The sequence below is a fragment of the Athene noctua genome, chromosome 1 (assembly GCF_965140245.1).
Source record: "Athene noctua chromosome 1, bAthNoc1.hap1.1, whole genome shotgun sequence".
In the NCBI taxonomy this organism is placed as follows: Eukaryota; Metazoa; Chordata; class Aves; order Strigiformes; family Strigidae; genus Athene; species Athene noctua.
Genome location: NC_134037.1, coordinates 242,186,392 through 242,204,806, shown reverse-complemented (window position 1 = coordinate 242,204,806; position 18,415 = coordinate 242,186,392). Strand labels below are relative to the sequence as shown.

At 39.6% G+C, this 18,415-nt stretch overlaps 1 protein-coding gene across 3 annotated transcripts in view; it reads right to left on the bottom strand.

Moving 5' to 3' along the window:
- FLT1 (fms related receptor tyrosine kinase 1) overlaps window positions 1-18,415 on the bottom strand; it is a 116,343-nt gene that overhangs the window by 75,046 nt on the left and 22,882 nt on the right. For 2 of the 3 annotated variants that reach the window (XM_074914774.1, XM_074914793.1), the window contains exons 4-10: window positions 13,883-14,007; window positions 8,005-8,173; window positions 7,780-7,916; window positions 6,083-6,257; window positions 4,552-4,669; window positions 2,422-2,591; window positions 1,860-2,019 (exon numbers count right to left, since the gene is read on the bottom strand). In XM_074914774.1, the coding sequence (XP_074770875.1) occupies window positions 1,860-2,019; window positions 2,422-2,591; window positions 4,552-4,669; window positions 6,083-6,257; window positions 7,780-7,916; window positions 8,005-8,173; window positions 13,883-14,007 (1,054 nt within the window). The remainder of the gene's footprint in view (window positions 1-1,859; window positions 2,020-2,421; window positions 2,592-4,551; window positions 4,670-6,082; window positions 6,258-7,779; window positions 7,917-8,004; window positions 8,174-13,882; window positions 14,008-18,415) is intronic. The other variant, XM_074914784.1, reaches the window with a different exon arrangement.

The following is an 18,415-nucleotide window of genomic DNA, read 5'->3' as shown; positions in this document are numbered from 1 at the left end:
TCACCATATTATTCAGAGGGAGTCATTCCACTCCTCTTAAGCAAAGCATTAAAAATGATGTTCTCCAGATTACTTTAATGAGTATTTAAAGGAGAAGGAAGGGGAGGGGGTTAAAGTGAATTGTCACAGGACAATTACAAAGGCAATTTGGAAGCAAGTCTGGAAACAACCTTGTAACAGAGCCAATAGCTGATTCAAATTGTTACATTTCTCCTTTGATCACCTACTTAAACACACTTCTAATTAACATTTAATTGAGTCTACAGTTTAGCACATTATTAAACACCTGCTTGTGGATATTAATTTCTATTTCTGATGACATGCTCTCCTGTGCTGTAGTGCAGATCTGTGCTTGTTAACAGAAGGAAATATTTGACAATGGACGAACACCACCCCAACTCCCAAAGAAGAACCAAATGTTTTATCAGTGCCACACCGTGATTTCAATCCAGAGTATGCATAGATGTAACACTTGAAAGAACTGAAGATTTTCATATACGCCTTTCACAGGATTTCTCTACTTAAAAGATGTGATTTCTTTTCCCTTACACCTTGCACCGATAAGCAAAAATAAATTACTACTCAGAATTTTGTAACTTGTCCTTCAAAGGTAACATAACAGATAAAGGATAACCTGTTCTTGAAATGGAAAATTTCAGGTTAACCTATTCCAGTAAAAGGAGAGATTGCTAGTGCCACCTCTTGGTGAGAAGGGCACAGAAAGCCATCCATTAGCATAATCCCAAAGCAAGGTGTAATTGGAAAAACTATGTGTGCTTCTGGGAAGTGATGGCCACTCTCTCACTGATCACAAAGCATTTACAAGTACCCTTAGTTTGAAATAAGATGTTTGTCTTATTTCATTGAATGAGGTGTCTTGCTGAGGTGTCTTGTATTCCTGCAGTTAAGCATGTGTTTAAATAGCTGGATTGGCACTAGCTCTAATTCTGTGAAACAGTTGAAGTTAAACCCTATGCAAAGTGATTATCTTCAAATGAAACTGAGAAAATGTTGGTTCCTAAACTTTTGTTAGATTTTTAAATATCTTCATTGTGCTCTAATCCGAATACCTTGCATGTTTGAATTCTCCAGTAGTAGTTTAATGCTAATGCCATTGTGGAGGTTGAGTGTTAATCATTAAGACTGTGTCAAATTCCATGATGTGGGAAGAGCTTTGGATAAATGAGTCAACACACAAACTTGTAATCGTATGAAACAGAGTTCAAAAGAAAGCTTAAATATAAAAGTGGATTAGTTAAGCGCCACATCAACATCCAGTAAGCTTGTATGGTGCCATTTATATTTTACGCTGTTGAAATGTCATCTGGAGAATGCTGGGCACATTTTGTTTGCTGAACTGAATCTATGAGTCAACATATCATAAGAGATTTGACTATCATAATGGGACAAGTCTTTAAGATTATTTCTGTTGAATTTCAAGAAAAGCCACACAAGAGAATCACTGTGCATGGAGGAAAGTATGGAAATCTCCTCCATGAGAAAATGTGTGAACTTTGCAAGACATTGTCTGCTGGCTTCCCTCATAAAAATTAAAAAGCAATTGTCACCTCTGGACACTGCATGCATGAATAGAAGTGAACTGGAAATAAACCTAAGTAGCAATACAAGAACAACAACTCTGACCTCCATTTTCAAATGATTATGCAGAAAAACTTGCATTGTGTCTACATATTTATTAAAAAATACATTGATTAGAAGTATACAAACTCTACTAACCAAGCGATGGTCATGTAAAGCTTTATTCTTGTAAAAAAGTAAATACTGAAATGTAAGTGAAGACTTATATTACTGAAAAGTAAGGGAAGACATGCTAGATCAAAGTAAGGAAGCTGTCCTACCTTGTTTTAGAATGGTTTTGTCTACAAGGATACCACATCCATGTAATTTTAGGCTGAGGAATACCATACACAGTGCACGTCAGCACTTGTTTGCTGCTCAGTAAATACAGATTTGGATCAGGGAATGATGACACGGCATTTTCATATATCTGAGGTTTCACTGTAAAGGGTAAGAATTGGAAAGCAATTAAACCTAGCTCATTTCCAATGATCATGAAAATACTACATTCCTGGAGGTTGAGCAATAATAAAAATCCCCAGTAGAACAAAGAAAAACAGCAGGCCTAAATCAAGTCAGATGAGTGGTTAGTAACACATTTAAGCCATCAGGAACAAGTATGTGACCGTGGAAGACAGAAACTGTTCTAATGAAAACCAGCATCCGTCTTCCTTTTCCAAGATGGGTTTGTCGCCCTGCATATGGGGCTTGAATTTGGGTCCATGAAAGTCAGTAAGAAAATCCACAATCATCTGAACTGTGTAAGATCAATGAAAATCTAGCTCTGTGAAAATTTAGCATTTCCATGTTCAGGTGGAGCATGGGAACATGCTGTAAACTTACCATTTACTGTAAGAGTGACTGTAAGATTCTTAGACAAGTTCCTCTGTCGTATGTTCAATATTATAGTGTAGCTTCCAGCGTCTTCCTCAGCAACATCCTTGATGATTAACGAATAGTCTTTAACCATGTATCGGGCACACTTTTCAGCAGCAGGTAGCCCATCTTTTAACCTGTTTAAAAGAATTCCAGAAATCAAAATTTTGAAAAAGAATGTTGCTTAAACTGCCTGAGTTCTTTCATTTCACAACATTTCTCAATCTTTGGTCAAGGATTGAATTTACAGTCTGAGATTCTCTTTACCAGAGGCTTATCCTTCCCTTACAAATAAGATTGTTGATATTTATAAAGCACTTTGGAGAATACCATTCTATTATATTAAAACTGATAAGGATCTGACAGGTCTCTATTTGAGAGTGGCTGAACACTGCAACTCTGTTTCTGAAGATCCCAGTTTTCCATATCTGTGCCACCATTTAGTCTAGAAGACAACCATTTTGGCTAAGAGTTATTCACACAAATAGAGGTTGCGTCATTTAGCACTGAACATTTTTTTATGACCTCAGAATGCAGCCTGGGACAAAGTATTACAGTAGCCTAAGCACAGCTGTGATTTTAGGAAGAGGAAGAGTAAGTAGATTAGATAAGCACTTAAGAATCAGATATCCTGCTATCAAGTGAATGTTTTTAAAGATAACAGAAAATCAACATAGAAAGTACTAACTGTTGCTCACACACAGATACCTGAAGAAGCATAACATTTTTCTTCAAAGTCTAAAATACAGAGTAAAGCACATTTTGGTAGGTTGCTGTATGAGGGTTGACATGATGTTAGTAGAGGAGTGCAACAGAGTTTCAGTATGATGATGAACTTCATTAAAATGATCCACAGGTTTTAGTAAGTATTTACAGAAAACTTGCTGTTATTAGAGGAGCACTAAAAATTGAGTCTAAGGACTATAGATTTAGGTGTTTCACTGTATCCATATTTTACAGAACCGCAGAATAGTTGAGGCTGAAAGAACCTCTGGAGATCGCTTAGTCCAACCCTGTTCAAAGCAAGGGCAGAAGACCACTTTAAGTTTGGTTTTGAATATCTCCAAGGATGAAGGCTCCACAGTCTCTCTGGACTACTTGTTCCAGTGTTTGACCAACCTCACAGTGATAAACAAATAAATAAATTAAAATTCTTGTTTAAATTGATTTTTTTGTAATTCAGAAGTTTTGCCTCTATATGTATAGTAGGCAAGCCCAACCATTAAAGAAACAGAAAATACTGTATAAATGGCTGGCATCAGCTCCACTTTCACCCCTTAATGTTCCATGTGGAGCTATAAATGTAAGGGGTTTTTAAAACAAAACAAAACAAAATGTTTGGAGCAAAAGTAATTTCTGGCTGTGAGTAACATCAGCTCTCACTGTTCATGTATGTATGGTTTTTCTTAATCAGTCTTGTCATAGACTCTTTGTTAAAGTGCAATGAATTGAGCCAGAGCTACTGGTGTTTAAAATTATTTAAACAGAAAAAAAAAAAAAAAAAAGAGATCATGAATAGATAACATTGTTTTATATAAAAGTGGTTCAGGTTAATAAGAAAAACTGTTCAAAAGATTTATTAGCACAGTATACATGAGCCAAAGCGAACTCTCCAGTCACTAAAGTAGATCTACAACCTGCAGATCACCAATAATAAAAGCAACTTCCATTGTTTTTCTAATAGTGTATGTCTGTATGACTCAGCTCAGTTAATGAAAACCTTTTCTTTCTCCTACTGTCTGAAAAGCAAGTTCAGGTCTCATATCTAGGTCTGAGTGGAGCTGGGTGCAACAATTCAGTCAAGGTTGGTAGAGATACTTAGCTATACAGTGTCCATTGATTTCAGTAGGAGACATATCTAACATATTTGAGGATCTGAGCTTTATACTTTCAAGATCTCCTTTTTTGCACTTGCAAAATGGAGATAATGTTCTCACAATTTGTTAAAACCCAGGACAACTTCCAATAAACTCCACAACTGTATTGTCTCCATTTTGTTGCCATTTCAAGGGGTCTTATTTGAATATTTTACCAAGATATTATTTTTCATCTAAGAAGGGGTCCAGCGTCTGTATGTGGAAGTAACTGTTGTCGTACCATATAACCTCTGGAGATGGAAATGCCTTCACTTTCATTGACAGACGATAGGATTTTCTTCCAGCTACAGCCTCCAGCGCAGTTTTTTTTCGACGTTTCAAATTAATGAACATTTTATCTTAAACAAAAGAAAAAGAATGCACTGTATTACTGACTTTAGGCCTGCAAAAAGAGTTGTTCTACTAAAGAGAACATGAATCCAAATAAAAATAACCTTTAATAATTTTAGTGTTCCCACACAGAAACAGAAAAATAAAGCTTCACCTCCTAGAAAACTATAAAATATAAAGAAGAATATCACAAATATGCAAGAAATGGAGATATAGTTCTCAGGCCATGAATCTGCCTGGAGAAGATACATTCTAGGCCGATTCACATTGTGCTTCAGTCAGAAAAAAAGGCACAAGGGATAAGGTGGTTCGTGCTGCATGGGAAGCTGAACTAGATGATCAGATGACCTTTCCACTCCTAAAGGCCAAGAATCAATGACTGTTACAAAACAAAATATTCTGCCAGAGAGAATTTAAGGGAACTTCAGAGAAACAGTAAAGGAAAAGGCAGAAAATTTCTGTGTCATTGGTAAACAGCTGTTTCATCAAACAAACAAATCTTTATCACTTCATTGGAACAATCTCAACCTGCTGGAATTTGTTCTTTTCCAGTTTCCATATTTCAAACTTTTTGGCAAGTTGGGTTTTATCAGAGGCAATAGAATACAATATTCATACAATACATTGGAAAATGTCTTTTGTTTTTGTCAAACTGCACATGAGCAAAATAAAACATTCAAAACGTGAAAAAGTGTTTGAGTGTCCTTTTGATAGTACCTATGGGGCAATATTTACTTACGTTACAGACTTCATAAGGATGTTGGATATCTATTAAACAAGTGCAATATTTAATCGCACTTGCCACGTACATTGAAAATAACATGCACAAGACAAACCACTAGTTTAATTACACAAGTCAAGTTATAAAGATACAACTCTGATTCCGCAAACCCTTATTCACACAGGCTCTAATATGGGTATCCCGTAGATGGGGCTGCTTACATGAGTTCGGCTAGCTTCAACAGTTACCGCTTCTCTGACTTTAATTTTAATCTAATTTTTGGAATGATTTAAAATGATCTAAGCTACCTGCTCCATGCAGAGCTAGTGTATCTTTTTCTGCACTTTTCATAGAAAACAATGACTAAATACCATAGAAGAGCAAATGGGATTCTTCTGTTTAAATTCAGCTTGTACTTTTTTTTCAAATTACAGTTTAACTGATTGCTTCTGCCAGAACTGACTGGGAAGAGGGTCATCACAATATTTAGCAGACAAGAGTGATCACACTGAACATTAACATGTTTACTGTCAACAATACAAAACAGTCATGGAAGTAAAGGCACATATTCTCTCTGGTCTCCCTCCTTTTTCTGCCCATGATGAACAACTATAAGAACACTTCCAAGATGTAAAGTTATCATATGACTGAACTTGGTACGTGAGAATTCAGTCTTCTGCAAGTCTGCAACACTTCTTACCATAAACAATGACTGTTGTATTAACAGCTTTGATTGATGGCCCGCTCTTCACATGGCACGTATACTGGCCTTTATCAATATCACGCACTTTGTCAACAACAAGGATACTATAAAAAATATTGGCTTCTGTATTTTTCTGGTCAATGCGCTGTGTTACAGAACCTCTCTTCCTTGCCTGTAAAAGTAAAAATTAATGAGAAATAGCTTAATCAAACCAATTTTCATGATTATCAAGATTTCTATTTTACTGTACTTCCACAATAACTTAATAAAAAAATCCAGATCACTCTATACAGGACAGACATGCAAAAGATGCTTAACATTTCCAGAGGGTCAACAATAAAAATGGTAAGTAACATTATATGGCAATTAATTCCTATCTTCACCAAAGTTGTAACAGCATCCAAACTAGTTCTTTCCTGATGAGTATCATCCCTTCTGTATGGCCTGCCATACCAACATACCCAGCTCCCCACTGCGTCCTGTCCAGCATGGCTTGTAAAAATCCCTGAAGCCACTATGTGAAGAGCAGCACATAGTTTAGTGCCTGAATTCAATGTCCATAGACAGCAGACATATAGAAGAAGAGGGCATTAACACAAGAAGGAGAGAATTCTGAAAACACTATAGACACAAAAGGGACCAGATTTGGCAAAGGAATAACAGGGTGGAACTGAAGATAATATGAGTCTGAGGAGTTATTTCCTGCAACTCCCCCTCAGCCTTTGGCCTTAAAGTTTATTTAACCCAGGACATTGTTGGTGTCTTATAAACACTGAGCACCCTTCAGTTACCATCCAAATAAAAACAAAGCAGAATTTCACAAGTGTGGTGCCTAGCTAGGGCTTAATAAAGCAGCAATAAGTAATACAATATATTTGTAGCATTTCTTGTTGTTGTTTATTTCTGAGGTGAAAAAATGCCAGGGAAAATGGCTACAGTATGGAAGAAACAATTGCATTAATCTTCCCTATATAGTGTAATCATAATTTTGGCTTGTGATTAGGCACAAGTGACATAATAAATGATCTTGACTTAAATCACCAGCACAAATCAAACTGACATGAAAGGCATGGGAGTTGTAAACCCTAAAATAATGTCAAATTGCTTATCAGCATTACACGGACTCCCTGGCAGTTATTCTGTAAGTGACAAATATTTATGAGGATGCTCCCAATGTGGGAGGAGGAGAAGCCATTCAAGATCATTCCTTTAGTTGTCAAAACAAGAGGATTGTTCATGTGACACTTAACAAATGAGATTTTGGCTAGCTAAATCAAAATATCTTTTCTAAACATGCTCGAGTCGGGTGCCTGATTGTCTGCCAGTCTTTTAAATGGATGTGTTGAGAAAGACAGCCTCGCTGAAAACTTTTTTGTCACAAGACAGCCCCTGCTTGGGACTGAGCGATAATTTTCTACCATTTCTCCAGGTTGAAAAGAAGCTCCCAGGGATGAAACAAGTCTAGCGCTCGTTTGTGATTATGCAATATAACCAGAGTACATTGTGTAAGCATGTTTACTTATTCACTTAAGCACCAGAAAGAAAAAAAGAAACCTTTAAAGACATGTCAACAAGGGTCAAAATGCTGGAATGCAAACCATGGCAAGCATTTTGAGGCAAGTCTTCTCGGGATGCTACATGCAGGATGATCTTTGAGAAACCCATGGTTTCTTCATTTCAACCACAGGACTCACCTCTCCAGGGTAAGTCCACGTCATTTGCACTCTGGTGTTCCAGGCTGCGGTGACAGTGCAGTTAATTGCCAGGCTGTCTCCTTTCAGCAGCTTGACAAGACGTGGGGTGCTTAACTGAACATCAAAAATTGTGTTGGCTGCACATGATGAAGAGAAAGAAAAGTGATTAATGTCACCAGGGCAGAGTGCTTAATGAAAAGGCAGGGAGTGGAGAACACTACTTACTTTCTCGGTGTGTTAAGTACTTTGTGCTATACTTGTGTCCACCGATGGTTGTCTCACAGCTCAGGAGTCCTATGAATTTGTAGGTTGCTTTAGGTATTCTGAAGCCTTTCGTGCTGTCCCAAATTATTGTCTTGCCATCAGGAATTAGGGTTTCTCGTGGAATCTGGAACTGTCAAACATGCATCATAAAAACAACTCATCCTCATGCCACTCTCTAATCAAAGCAGCCTAATAAAAAGGAATGGGGAAAAAAACACCCTAAAAAATGCCAATCAAAGGAGAAAGGATGACACTTAATTATGCAGATTTTTCAAGTCACATTTTCATCACAAAATAGAGGAAAAATCTGGGTGAAGAATGTGAATGTTTTATTTGTTTCTAAGATTTCATTATTTGTAACAGGATGTAATTTATGACACAATAGATTGACATTATCATTAGCCTCAGCACTCTGGGCTGCTATTCTGTTGGCTCCTGGTTGGCAGCTAAAGTGGTCGTCTTGGCAGACCTTTGCAATTAAGTAGCCTGGTTTCACCACTGCAACACAAATACACATTTTTCAATGGAGGTGACAAATGGACTTAATTTGCTGTCATTTCATGGCTTTATAAATTCCTGCCAGGATTCAATCTGATGCTTCTCACGTTTATGTTGCCTAAAGGTCTGGACTGTTTAGAAAAAAAGTTAAGGACATGAATGGCTGTTCCAAAGCTGGACAGATCACAAAGTACACTTCACTAAGTCATTACTTACAACATGAAGTGCAAATTTTAAAGCCACAAAGCTTCCTTTTATTGAGAACTACTGATCATACTGAATGAGGAAAGTCATATTGACTGGAGATTTCGAAAGGACACCTTGAAACACAAAATATATCACATTTCCACTGAAAAAGTATTCAGCACATTTTAAAAAATTGGCACTTTTAAGCCCCTCAGAAGCTGAGGACCCAACAAGTAGCTGGCATAAAGCCATCAGGTGTTTTTAAACTTAAGACCTGAAATCTGATACAGACTAACATATTGCCACGTGGGATCAAATATTCAATTTGTCAGCAGTACCAATTATATTTTACATTAGTATCCTTTAAGTTTTAAGCCCCATTTTAATAAGGCATCAAGAAAACCCTGAAAAGGCAAAGCATGACATAGGCATTGAAGCTCAGACAAGATCTCTTGTTTTGACATCATGTCTTTTTGTTATGCCTTACTGATAGAATAAATACCACTGTCTGGATAACACAGAGATCAGCTGTAAGTACAAAGCATGGATGTGACTCTACTTTTATAAAGCCTGCTGTTATGGTCAAAATAACATGTCTTTAAAGAAGGCACAGAGCAGAGTTTGAGTAAGTGCCCTAAGCAAAGACCACATCAACTAAGGACCTTGCAGCACATCACATCTCACCATGCACCCAGTCTCACTACATTCCCTTCATCTTTTTCTTCCCCTTTACTGGAGCAGGGGACTTATGTGTTGGCCAGCCCTCTCCTTCCTATGGCCAAAGCCAGCATGAGGGACTGCCAGATGCTGGGGGAAGTGCAGCTGCCCAGCATTTTTCTGCATGGTACAGCATCTCTCCAAAATGCAGCACCCTCGATACTGTCTACTCAGTGCACTTGAGATCACCTCCACTCATCTCATTCCATTTTGCCTGACAGAAATGCATGATGAATCAAATGAACAATAATTACAGAGCACAAAATGCTGTGGTAGAATTTCTTATCTTTACAACAGCTGATAAGACATTATAATAAGCGTGCAAATCACAGGGGTAGTGTGTGTTACATACACACACAAGTAAAGCCCATTACATTACAGCCTGTTGGTTACCATTCAACAATATCTTGGACTCTAAGAGCTCTGTTGCCACTCCTGTTCTAAATACAACAAATACTCAAGCTTTGGTTTACTAGTTCATAGTTATGCTCTTGAGGGCTTCAGCTGGATTTATCCTCTTGATGATTTGGTGTTTCTGAACACATTCCTGCAGAGGTTTTCACATATACCATGAAGAAAGAGTCAAGTCAGAGCCTCAGAGCCTCCCTAGACTGGTATTTCCCACAGAATGCATTTACTTCACATTTATTAGTTAATTAATGGACTACTGGATTTGTATTAGCCTTACTCCAGGAATGAGAAAGTAACCAAAACACACAGGAAGTGTCCAGGTCTTGGAAATAAAGTGCTCATAAATATGATCCTGTTTAGAAAACTGAAGTCTATGACTAGCAAAAGACCACTGTGACACAGCTGGTCTTTGGCTAATTTGGGGGGGGGGGGGGGGGGGGTGCAGGGGGCAGGAAACCAGATACTGCAACAAGTCCCTTTCAGAGGGTGGAAATACCAGATTTTGCCTCAGAAGAAACCGAGGCCAGTGGCTGGGTGCTAACCCTCACAGCTCTACCCTCTCTCCTTACTTGCTTCAGTTTCTTACCTATCTCTGCTCCATGCTGTTCTCTGCCAACCCCACTGGTTCAGATGACCTTTTTTCCCACTCTCAGGGAAGCACAGTTGCTTTTCTCTGCCCTAAACCAGCTTCCTGGACACCACCTAGAGACATGACATCATCACCATGATGATCACTGCATGGATGGTACAGGACAGAGGATCCCTGACTCACACAATAATTTAGGTTGGAAGGGACCTCTAGAGGTCATTGGTCCATTCCCCATCTAAGGCAGGGCCAATGTAGTTCAGGGTCTTGTCAAAAAATTTAGCCATTTGGTCATCACAGAGAGCTGTAGAAAACCTATGAAGAAACACAGTGTTGGAACAGGGAGATTTCCACTGAAGCAGCAGAGGATAAATCCAGCTAAAATAATAGCTTACAGATGGGTACCAGCAGATAGTCAGCGGCATTCAAAGAATCAATTTGTTGCAACTGCTGCAGTAAACATGGAATTTATTATCTACATACTTATCTGCATGAACCACATCACTGTGGCTCCCAGTGCAGTCTTGGCCTTTTACCTTCTTTGTACTTTGTTTCAAACTAGACTTCTGTTTCTTTTTGTATAGGCTGTGCCTCCTTCTTTGCTCAGCACCAACCACTGAACCTTTCTGGTACCCAGTGGCATTAACACAGTACTACCACAAGGTTTTGGGTATATACATATGGTCAAGAGTATACAGTCAAGCTGTGGTTCCCCACGTCTCCAAAAGCAGATTGTATTGGAAAGAGCCAGCTGAAAGTACAGTAAAAATCTACATTAGAGTTTTGAATGCTTGTCTTTTCTTTCATGCTTCCCCTTCCATCAATTTGGGAAGGATGAAGTGGCATTATTAAGAATTCAGACTGTCCAGGTGTGTGACTTTCAACATCCTTAGGTTTTTTTCCTCTTTTTAGTCCTTAAGCTGAAGCTTATTTACCTCCATACCTGTGAATGTCACTGCTGACTTTATCACAGAGAATCCAAAAGGAGAGTAAACAGAGGGATGAAATCATTGTACCAAAAGGTGATGCATTCTCTGTTTAGCAAGATAGGAGCAAATGAAGAGGCAAGAGAAGTGCACACCTTAGTTTCAGTAGGTTTTATCTTATTTTAGGGCTCTTGAATGAGGCTGACAAAATAATATTGATAGGAATGATTGTTTCAGAGCATTAGATCAAAACAATCAATTGATTTCACAGGTCTTCATATGAAGACGAGAAAGGGCCATCAGCTGTTGCAGGTATAGGTTACAACAGGACCTGAAGTCTGGATATGAAACAGGAATGAAAATCTCCATCCCCACTTCCTGATCCCTTTTTTATTAGCTTTTTGATTTTTAAGACTCCTCCTATGTTGTATATGATTGCCATGCCATAGATTAGAATTTGTACAGATGTTCAGCCTGGAAGTTAGAGCAACACAGTATCTCAAAAAGGTTTACTACGGTAAAGATGAAGTTTTAGTAAAAAAAATCATTTGTAGTGTTGAAGTTGATCAATAGATTTTCCCCACGTTGCTTCACTAAAACTAACAGGTAGCACCACTGCACAGGAACAAAATGCTGGAGGCAGTGCTCATGTAACTATACTGAGTCCTTTCAGAAGAGGGAGATTACAAAAAATTATTTCATGTTTTTATTTCCCGTCAATATAGAATGCAGAACCTAATAACTAATGCTGGAGTTTTCTTTCCAGCTCCAGAGGATTTCATTATGGGGACACCAACTTCTTCTTTTACTGCTGAATGGAAAACACAGAACAGCTTTTGCCAGCTCTCCAGAAGTAGTATGCCTGCAGCTGTGAAATGCATTTAACACATCTCTTAATTGCTATGTGAGCAAAAACTTGCTGGAATCTTCATATAAGGGTGTCACAGATGATAAAGAAAGTAAGATATGATGTAATGCATTGTAGCTTACATGCCTCAGGAAATTCTGGGATTAATTAGGCAACACATTTATTTTTCCTGGAATGCAAAACATGTAAGCAACCAATCCTTTCTTTCAAGACTTGGGCTCCACCTTCTTTTTCTCCTTCCCAGAATATTACATCTGTTTTTCATGGTGTAAAGATGGGCCTTCCACCACAACCCCAAGCTAAAGGCAAGTTGATATGGAAAAAGAGAGTAGACACATCTCAACCTCCTCCAAATAAGGAGAAAAAAAAGTTATATCATTTAATAAGAGAGAAATCTGACAAGAATTTTCTCAGTTAGGAATTTCATAGCCTGAGATTTCAGATGCAACACTACAGTGCCCAAGTATGTTCCCACTTTACAATATCTACACTATGGAAAGCCAAGCCTCATTTACTTTTGATTCTATAGCCACAGAATCTTGTGCATCATCCACCCCGATGTACTTCTTGCAGGAGAACTGTATGTGTGTACACACACATACGGTAACATCCTAGGTCAGATTACTTTATTTTCTCTGCATTTTGCTTTCTTTCATGTGATTTAACAGGTGGAAACAAGGAGGCAAAATCTGTATATTAGCAAAGCAGCACTGGATAGAATTTGTAAACCTCCAGGTCAAGTTAAAACACAGGAACAAAACTGTGGCTGGTGTAAATCTCAAAGAGGAATCAAAGATTTGTATCGATCTAGATAAACATCTTATGGTGGTATTGTTTGGCAATTGCATATTATTCTGTAAAAAGACAAATTTCTTTTCCTTGTAACAATGATGAACATTTATGCCACTATATACAGAACTCCCTTTATTTAGAAACAAAACATCACTGGCACCTCTACTAAATTTTAAGCCAAACAAAGGAAGTTTAAAAAAAGAAACATCATAGATACCGGCTACTTTACTACATACGTGTATGTCAGCTGTCTGTGTAATTCTCAAGGCACCTAGGAAAGAAATGGCTTCCCCAAAACATGAAAAATATCTAGCTTTTCTAAAACTGGCCTCACTATCTCAAATTCTGCACAAGTTTCCCTACAAAGAGAAGCCATCCCTTGTCTGATGAGTGCACTCATATGTAAAAGGAAACAGCAAAGTCGCTGGTGGGAGTGAGGTAGGGCAAAGGCTTGCAGAGATCCTTGTACAGCCCCAGGAAGTCTCCAGGGTCTGCACTTACTGGCTGTTCCAGAGGACAGAAAAGGAAAGGGGAGGAAGGGCAGGGGAAGAGGTGGGAGGAAATCTCTTCTCCTAACAAGAAATTCCTTCCTGGGCTTAAGAAACCTTTGTTAGTGAAGATTTAATAAAATGGTATGAAAACTTTAAGTTTCTTCAGAAAATTCCCATCTGGTGGGATATGAGATGAAGCATCTAGAGTTGAAATATTTATAAACACACTCACACCCAGAAGCCCTGTTTAAGAAATACTAAATTGTTAAAATATTTCAAAAGCATTACAATAGTTGCAAACGAACAAACATACAAAAAGTATCATCCACAATAACACTTTCAGAACATGCTTGGATTGAGGTACCTTTTTTAAAGAAACAGCAATGTTTGGTGCTGTTACTCTGCATGGAATGATCATTTCTCTTCCCACAGTCATGTGTATTATTTTAGGTATATCACTGTGCATCTCTACAAATGGATTGCCTGTATCTGCAAGAGAAGAAAAAAGAAGGGTTAATATCTGAAATCTTAAGACAGCATATGGAAACTGTAACGGTGCATACAGCCTTGAAAGAACACACTAACTGCTCAGGCCCAGTCAGCATGGGTTTATGAAAGGCAGGTCCTGCCTGACAAACCTGATCTCCTTCTACAACAGGGCAACCTGCTTATTGGATGAGGGAAAGGCTGTGGATGTAATTTACCTTGACTTTAGCAAGGCTTTTGACACTGTTTCCGACGGCATTCTTCTGGCAAAAATGGCTGCTCGAGGTTTGGACAATCGCACACTTCGCTGGGTAAAAAACTGTCTGGACGACCGGGCCCAGAGAGTTGTGGTGAACAGAGTTAAATCCAGCTGGCAGCCGGTCACGAGTGGTGTCCCCCAGGGCTCAGTTTTGGGGCCACTCCTCTTTAACGTCTTTATTGATGATCTAGACGAGGGGATCGAGTGCACCCTCAGTCAGTTTGCAGATGACACCCAGTTGGGTGGGAGTGTTGATCTGCTCGAGGGTAGGGAGGCTCTGCAGAGAGACCTGGACAGGCTGGAGCTATGGGCTGAGGCCAACTGGAGGAGTTTCAATAAGGCCAAATGCCGGGGGCTGCCCTTGGGCCACAACAACCCCCAGCAGCGCTACAGGCTTGGGGAGGAGTGGCTGGAGAGCTGCCAGTCAGAGAGGGACCTGGGATGTTGATTGACAGCCGTCTGAACAGGAGCCAGCAGTGTGCCCAGGGGGCCAAGAAGGCCAATGGCATCCTGGCTTGTGTCAGCAATAGCGTGGCCAGCAGGGACAGGGAAGGGATCTTACCCCTGTACTCAGCACTGGTGAGGCCGGACCTCAATTCCTGTGTTCAGTTTTGGGCCCCTCACTACAAAAAGGACATAGAGTTACTCAAACATGTCCAGAGAAGGGCTACAAAGCTGGTCAAGGGTCTGGAACACATGTACTATGAGGAGCGGCTGAGGGAACTGGGGGTGTTTAGCCTGGAGAAGAGGAGGCTGAGGGGAGACCTTATCACCCTCTACAACTACCTGAAAGAAGGCTGCAGAGAGCTGGGTTTGAGCCTCTTTAGCCTAGTAGAAAGCAACAGGACAAGAGGGAATGGCCTCAAGTTGCACCAGGGAAAGTTCAGACTGGATATTAGGAAGCATTTCTTTCCAGAAGGGGTTGTCAGGCGTTGGAATGGGCTGCCCAGGGAGGTGGTGGAGTCCCCATCCCTGGAGGTGTTCAAGAGTAGGGTCGATTTAGAGCTTAAGGATGTGCTGTAGGTGGGAACTGTGCTAGGTGAATGGTTGGACTAGATGATCTCCAGGGTCCTTTCCAACCTAGATGATTCTGTGATTCTGTAACCCTGTCCATAGTGCAAACTAGACAAAGTCCTCAAATCAATCTTTTCCTTACTTTTATCTAAACAAGTTCAGCAAAGTATTATTAAATATTTGAAAATATCACTCAATATCAATTGCAGTACTTTGGTATCTCCTTTGAAATCCAAAACAGTTGAAGTATGTTTTTCCTATTACAGCATCATCTCTACTCCTGAGATATGTGTTTCTTATTTCAGGGCATTATTTTATTATCACCAGCAGAAGAAATTATATGGGAAGCGAGGTAAAATTAACTTATCAGGAAACCCCTACAGAGGACATATTCCTGCTATTTTGAAAGGAAATTGATGGGAAAATGACACACTGACTTCTCCAGAAGAATCTACTGTGATTATCCAGCCATATTTTCAATTCTGAGAATACGGACTAGCAAGAGTTAATTATTCTCCTCCTCCCCACTATCACAATACCTATATGTCTCTTTTTTAAATGACAAGGTAAATGAAAATGCCAGGAAAACACTAATTCCTTTCGACTCAATAACTAAAGCTTGGCAGAGTAATTTACCGTCCCTCAAACAATCCCTTTAACAAAGGGCATTGTCATAAATAGCTTGCGCTGGGAACAGGGAATATTGCTGCTGCTGCTATTGTTTGGACCACTTAACAAAGAGGGGCTCAAACCACAGGCTCTGGCTCCAAATCTTCTTTGCAGGTGTTCAAATCTGAAGGTCTGGTTTGACTCACATTGCAGATAGACTACCTCAAAATTCACGTAAGGTTTGGTTTTTAACTCTTAAAAAAACAGAACATTGAGATATTAATTCCATGCTTATCTACAGTTCTAATGTTTTTTCAGGCAAATCCTACTATTTTTGCTCAGTCAAAGATCTTACAAATAACAATGGAAATCTTTCTTGGATAAGAAATGAGTAAAGCTAGCAAGAACCGACCCTTTAAAAAAACCTCAAATTGTAATACTTCATTTAAGTGTTCTGATCCCAGACTTCTGCATGTTGACCTATGTTCACTCAAGTAGTTCTTCAAATACCTTACTTTTGCTTCTCTTTCAAAAGTAAGGTCTTGTAGTGGTAAGGCATTAGCTGTTTTTTTCCATCTGCTTAGCCACAGGGGTGTGGCACTCAGATCACAGCTAACCCTTGCAGGAGGTTAACCTCCGCGGGAAAAGAGAGCACAAACACCAATATGGTGGATGTTATCTGTTCGATTTATTAACTGCGCAATTGCTTTATATACCCCTTTCTGTACATCGCGAGATCTTTAGTTCCCTGCTCTTTCCGTGCATCACGAGATCTTTTCACGTGCCTCTGTTTTTCCCGTACATCGCGAGATCTTCCGAGCGCCTCCCCCTACATGGTCTGTACTTTCCAGTATCATAAAACTGTTTTGCCCTTAGGAACTTCTTTTCTTATTATATGCAATAATATTTTTTGTTTGAGACATCAAACAGAAAGAGAAGCAAATTCTATTCTAATTTATAATGGGGAGAATCCTAAGGTAGAGTATCTCAAAAATACCCCAGGATACAGAAAAAGTTTTGCTAAAGAGGTTTAATGAAACTGTTACATAAACTTTCTGAAATGAAGGCAACAATGCTTTATTTAATAATAAGTGTTAAATGTTGACTGAGATTGCAAAAGGAACTTATGAGTAATAGAGGATGCGTATGTAATAAAAAATACCCTAAGGACTTGTTAGGCTGACGTTTCCTCTGCAGTACGATTCAAGGAAAGACCAGGATTGAACCTGTTTGTAGCATAGTGAAAAGAACCTTTTTTGTTTCAGGGGCTGCAGCCATAGAAGAGGTCACCTACCTCTTAACATCACCAGACAAATGGATTTACTACTCCCCAAAGACTCATTTGTCTTTGTCACAAAATTAAGAGCTCCTGCCCAAAACCAGCTAGCTTTGCAAAGTAGTTTCCTGTATCATAATCTCCAGATCGTTACAAGTGTGAGGAAGAGCTGTTCTGGGGACTACCGGTGCTGTCTGCAGACACAGTGTCACCACTGACTAATGCCAGTATCGAGGCAGTGGGGGCTGTGCGGCTCAGACCTTACAGGATTCCTGCCCATCCGAAGGCAGGGACAGGAAACGAGCACAAAACACCACATTGGCTTTTTTTTCTTCTTCTTCTTCAATGGAAATGCATATTCGTGTCTGAAGAAGTCGACAAAGTGCTCTATAAAAGTCAACTAAACACTCTGGCTGGTCTTGGTAGGCTTTAAAGCTCAGTCACAGCCTTTCTTGGTGCACTCCCTGCAGTGGTACGCCAAGGCGTCTTCGTGCCCCCGCTATTCGCGTGCAGAGCTCCCATTGACATCACCGGGGACTTCCGCCATGGGCTGGAGGGCAATCGATGGCCCCAAGTGCTCGAAATGTCTTCCTGCTTTTGATTAAAAGAAATACGCATCATGTTTCCTAGCACAGTTTTGTTTTCATAATGAGTGTGGAGGCTTTTCCTGATTCCCTTTGATTTTATTCTCCTTCCTTCTTAATGGCCAAAGGGGATACTCTCAGTGCCTCAAGACCAGAATCTAGTGCAGGCTTTACCAGCCTGGATCAGGCAAAGCCAAACCCACAGCAGCACCGGGACAGGTTATGCCATCGTATGCCAATGATGCAGAATCTTTCTGTGCCCCAAATAATAGCATTCCTTGCTTCTTTTTTATTCTATCCCTCCCATCATAGCCTTAGCTATTGCCAGCAGCTCCTGCTACATTTTCTTCCAATTCCTTCCCCAGGCAAAGTAAATACCATCCTTCCCTGAACAGCTGGATGCCAATGCATCTGGCATGACCTAACCTCCCACCAGTGGTCTTGGGACACCTTCACTCACTTTTATGTTCAGCTTTAGACATAAAAGGAACGTCATGGATGGACCTATCTTGAAGACCACATCCAAGTTACACATTCAGCTCCACTGGGATTTGGAATGGACGATCTAAGATGTTTGACCTTGTTTTTTGAATCTTTTTTTTTTCTTTAGAGCTGTCTGCAACGGTAGTGAAATGAAAGATGGACAGACAGAATATTTGCATATGCTAA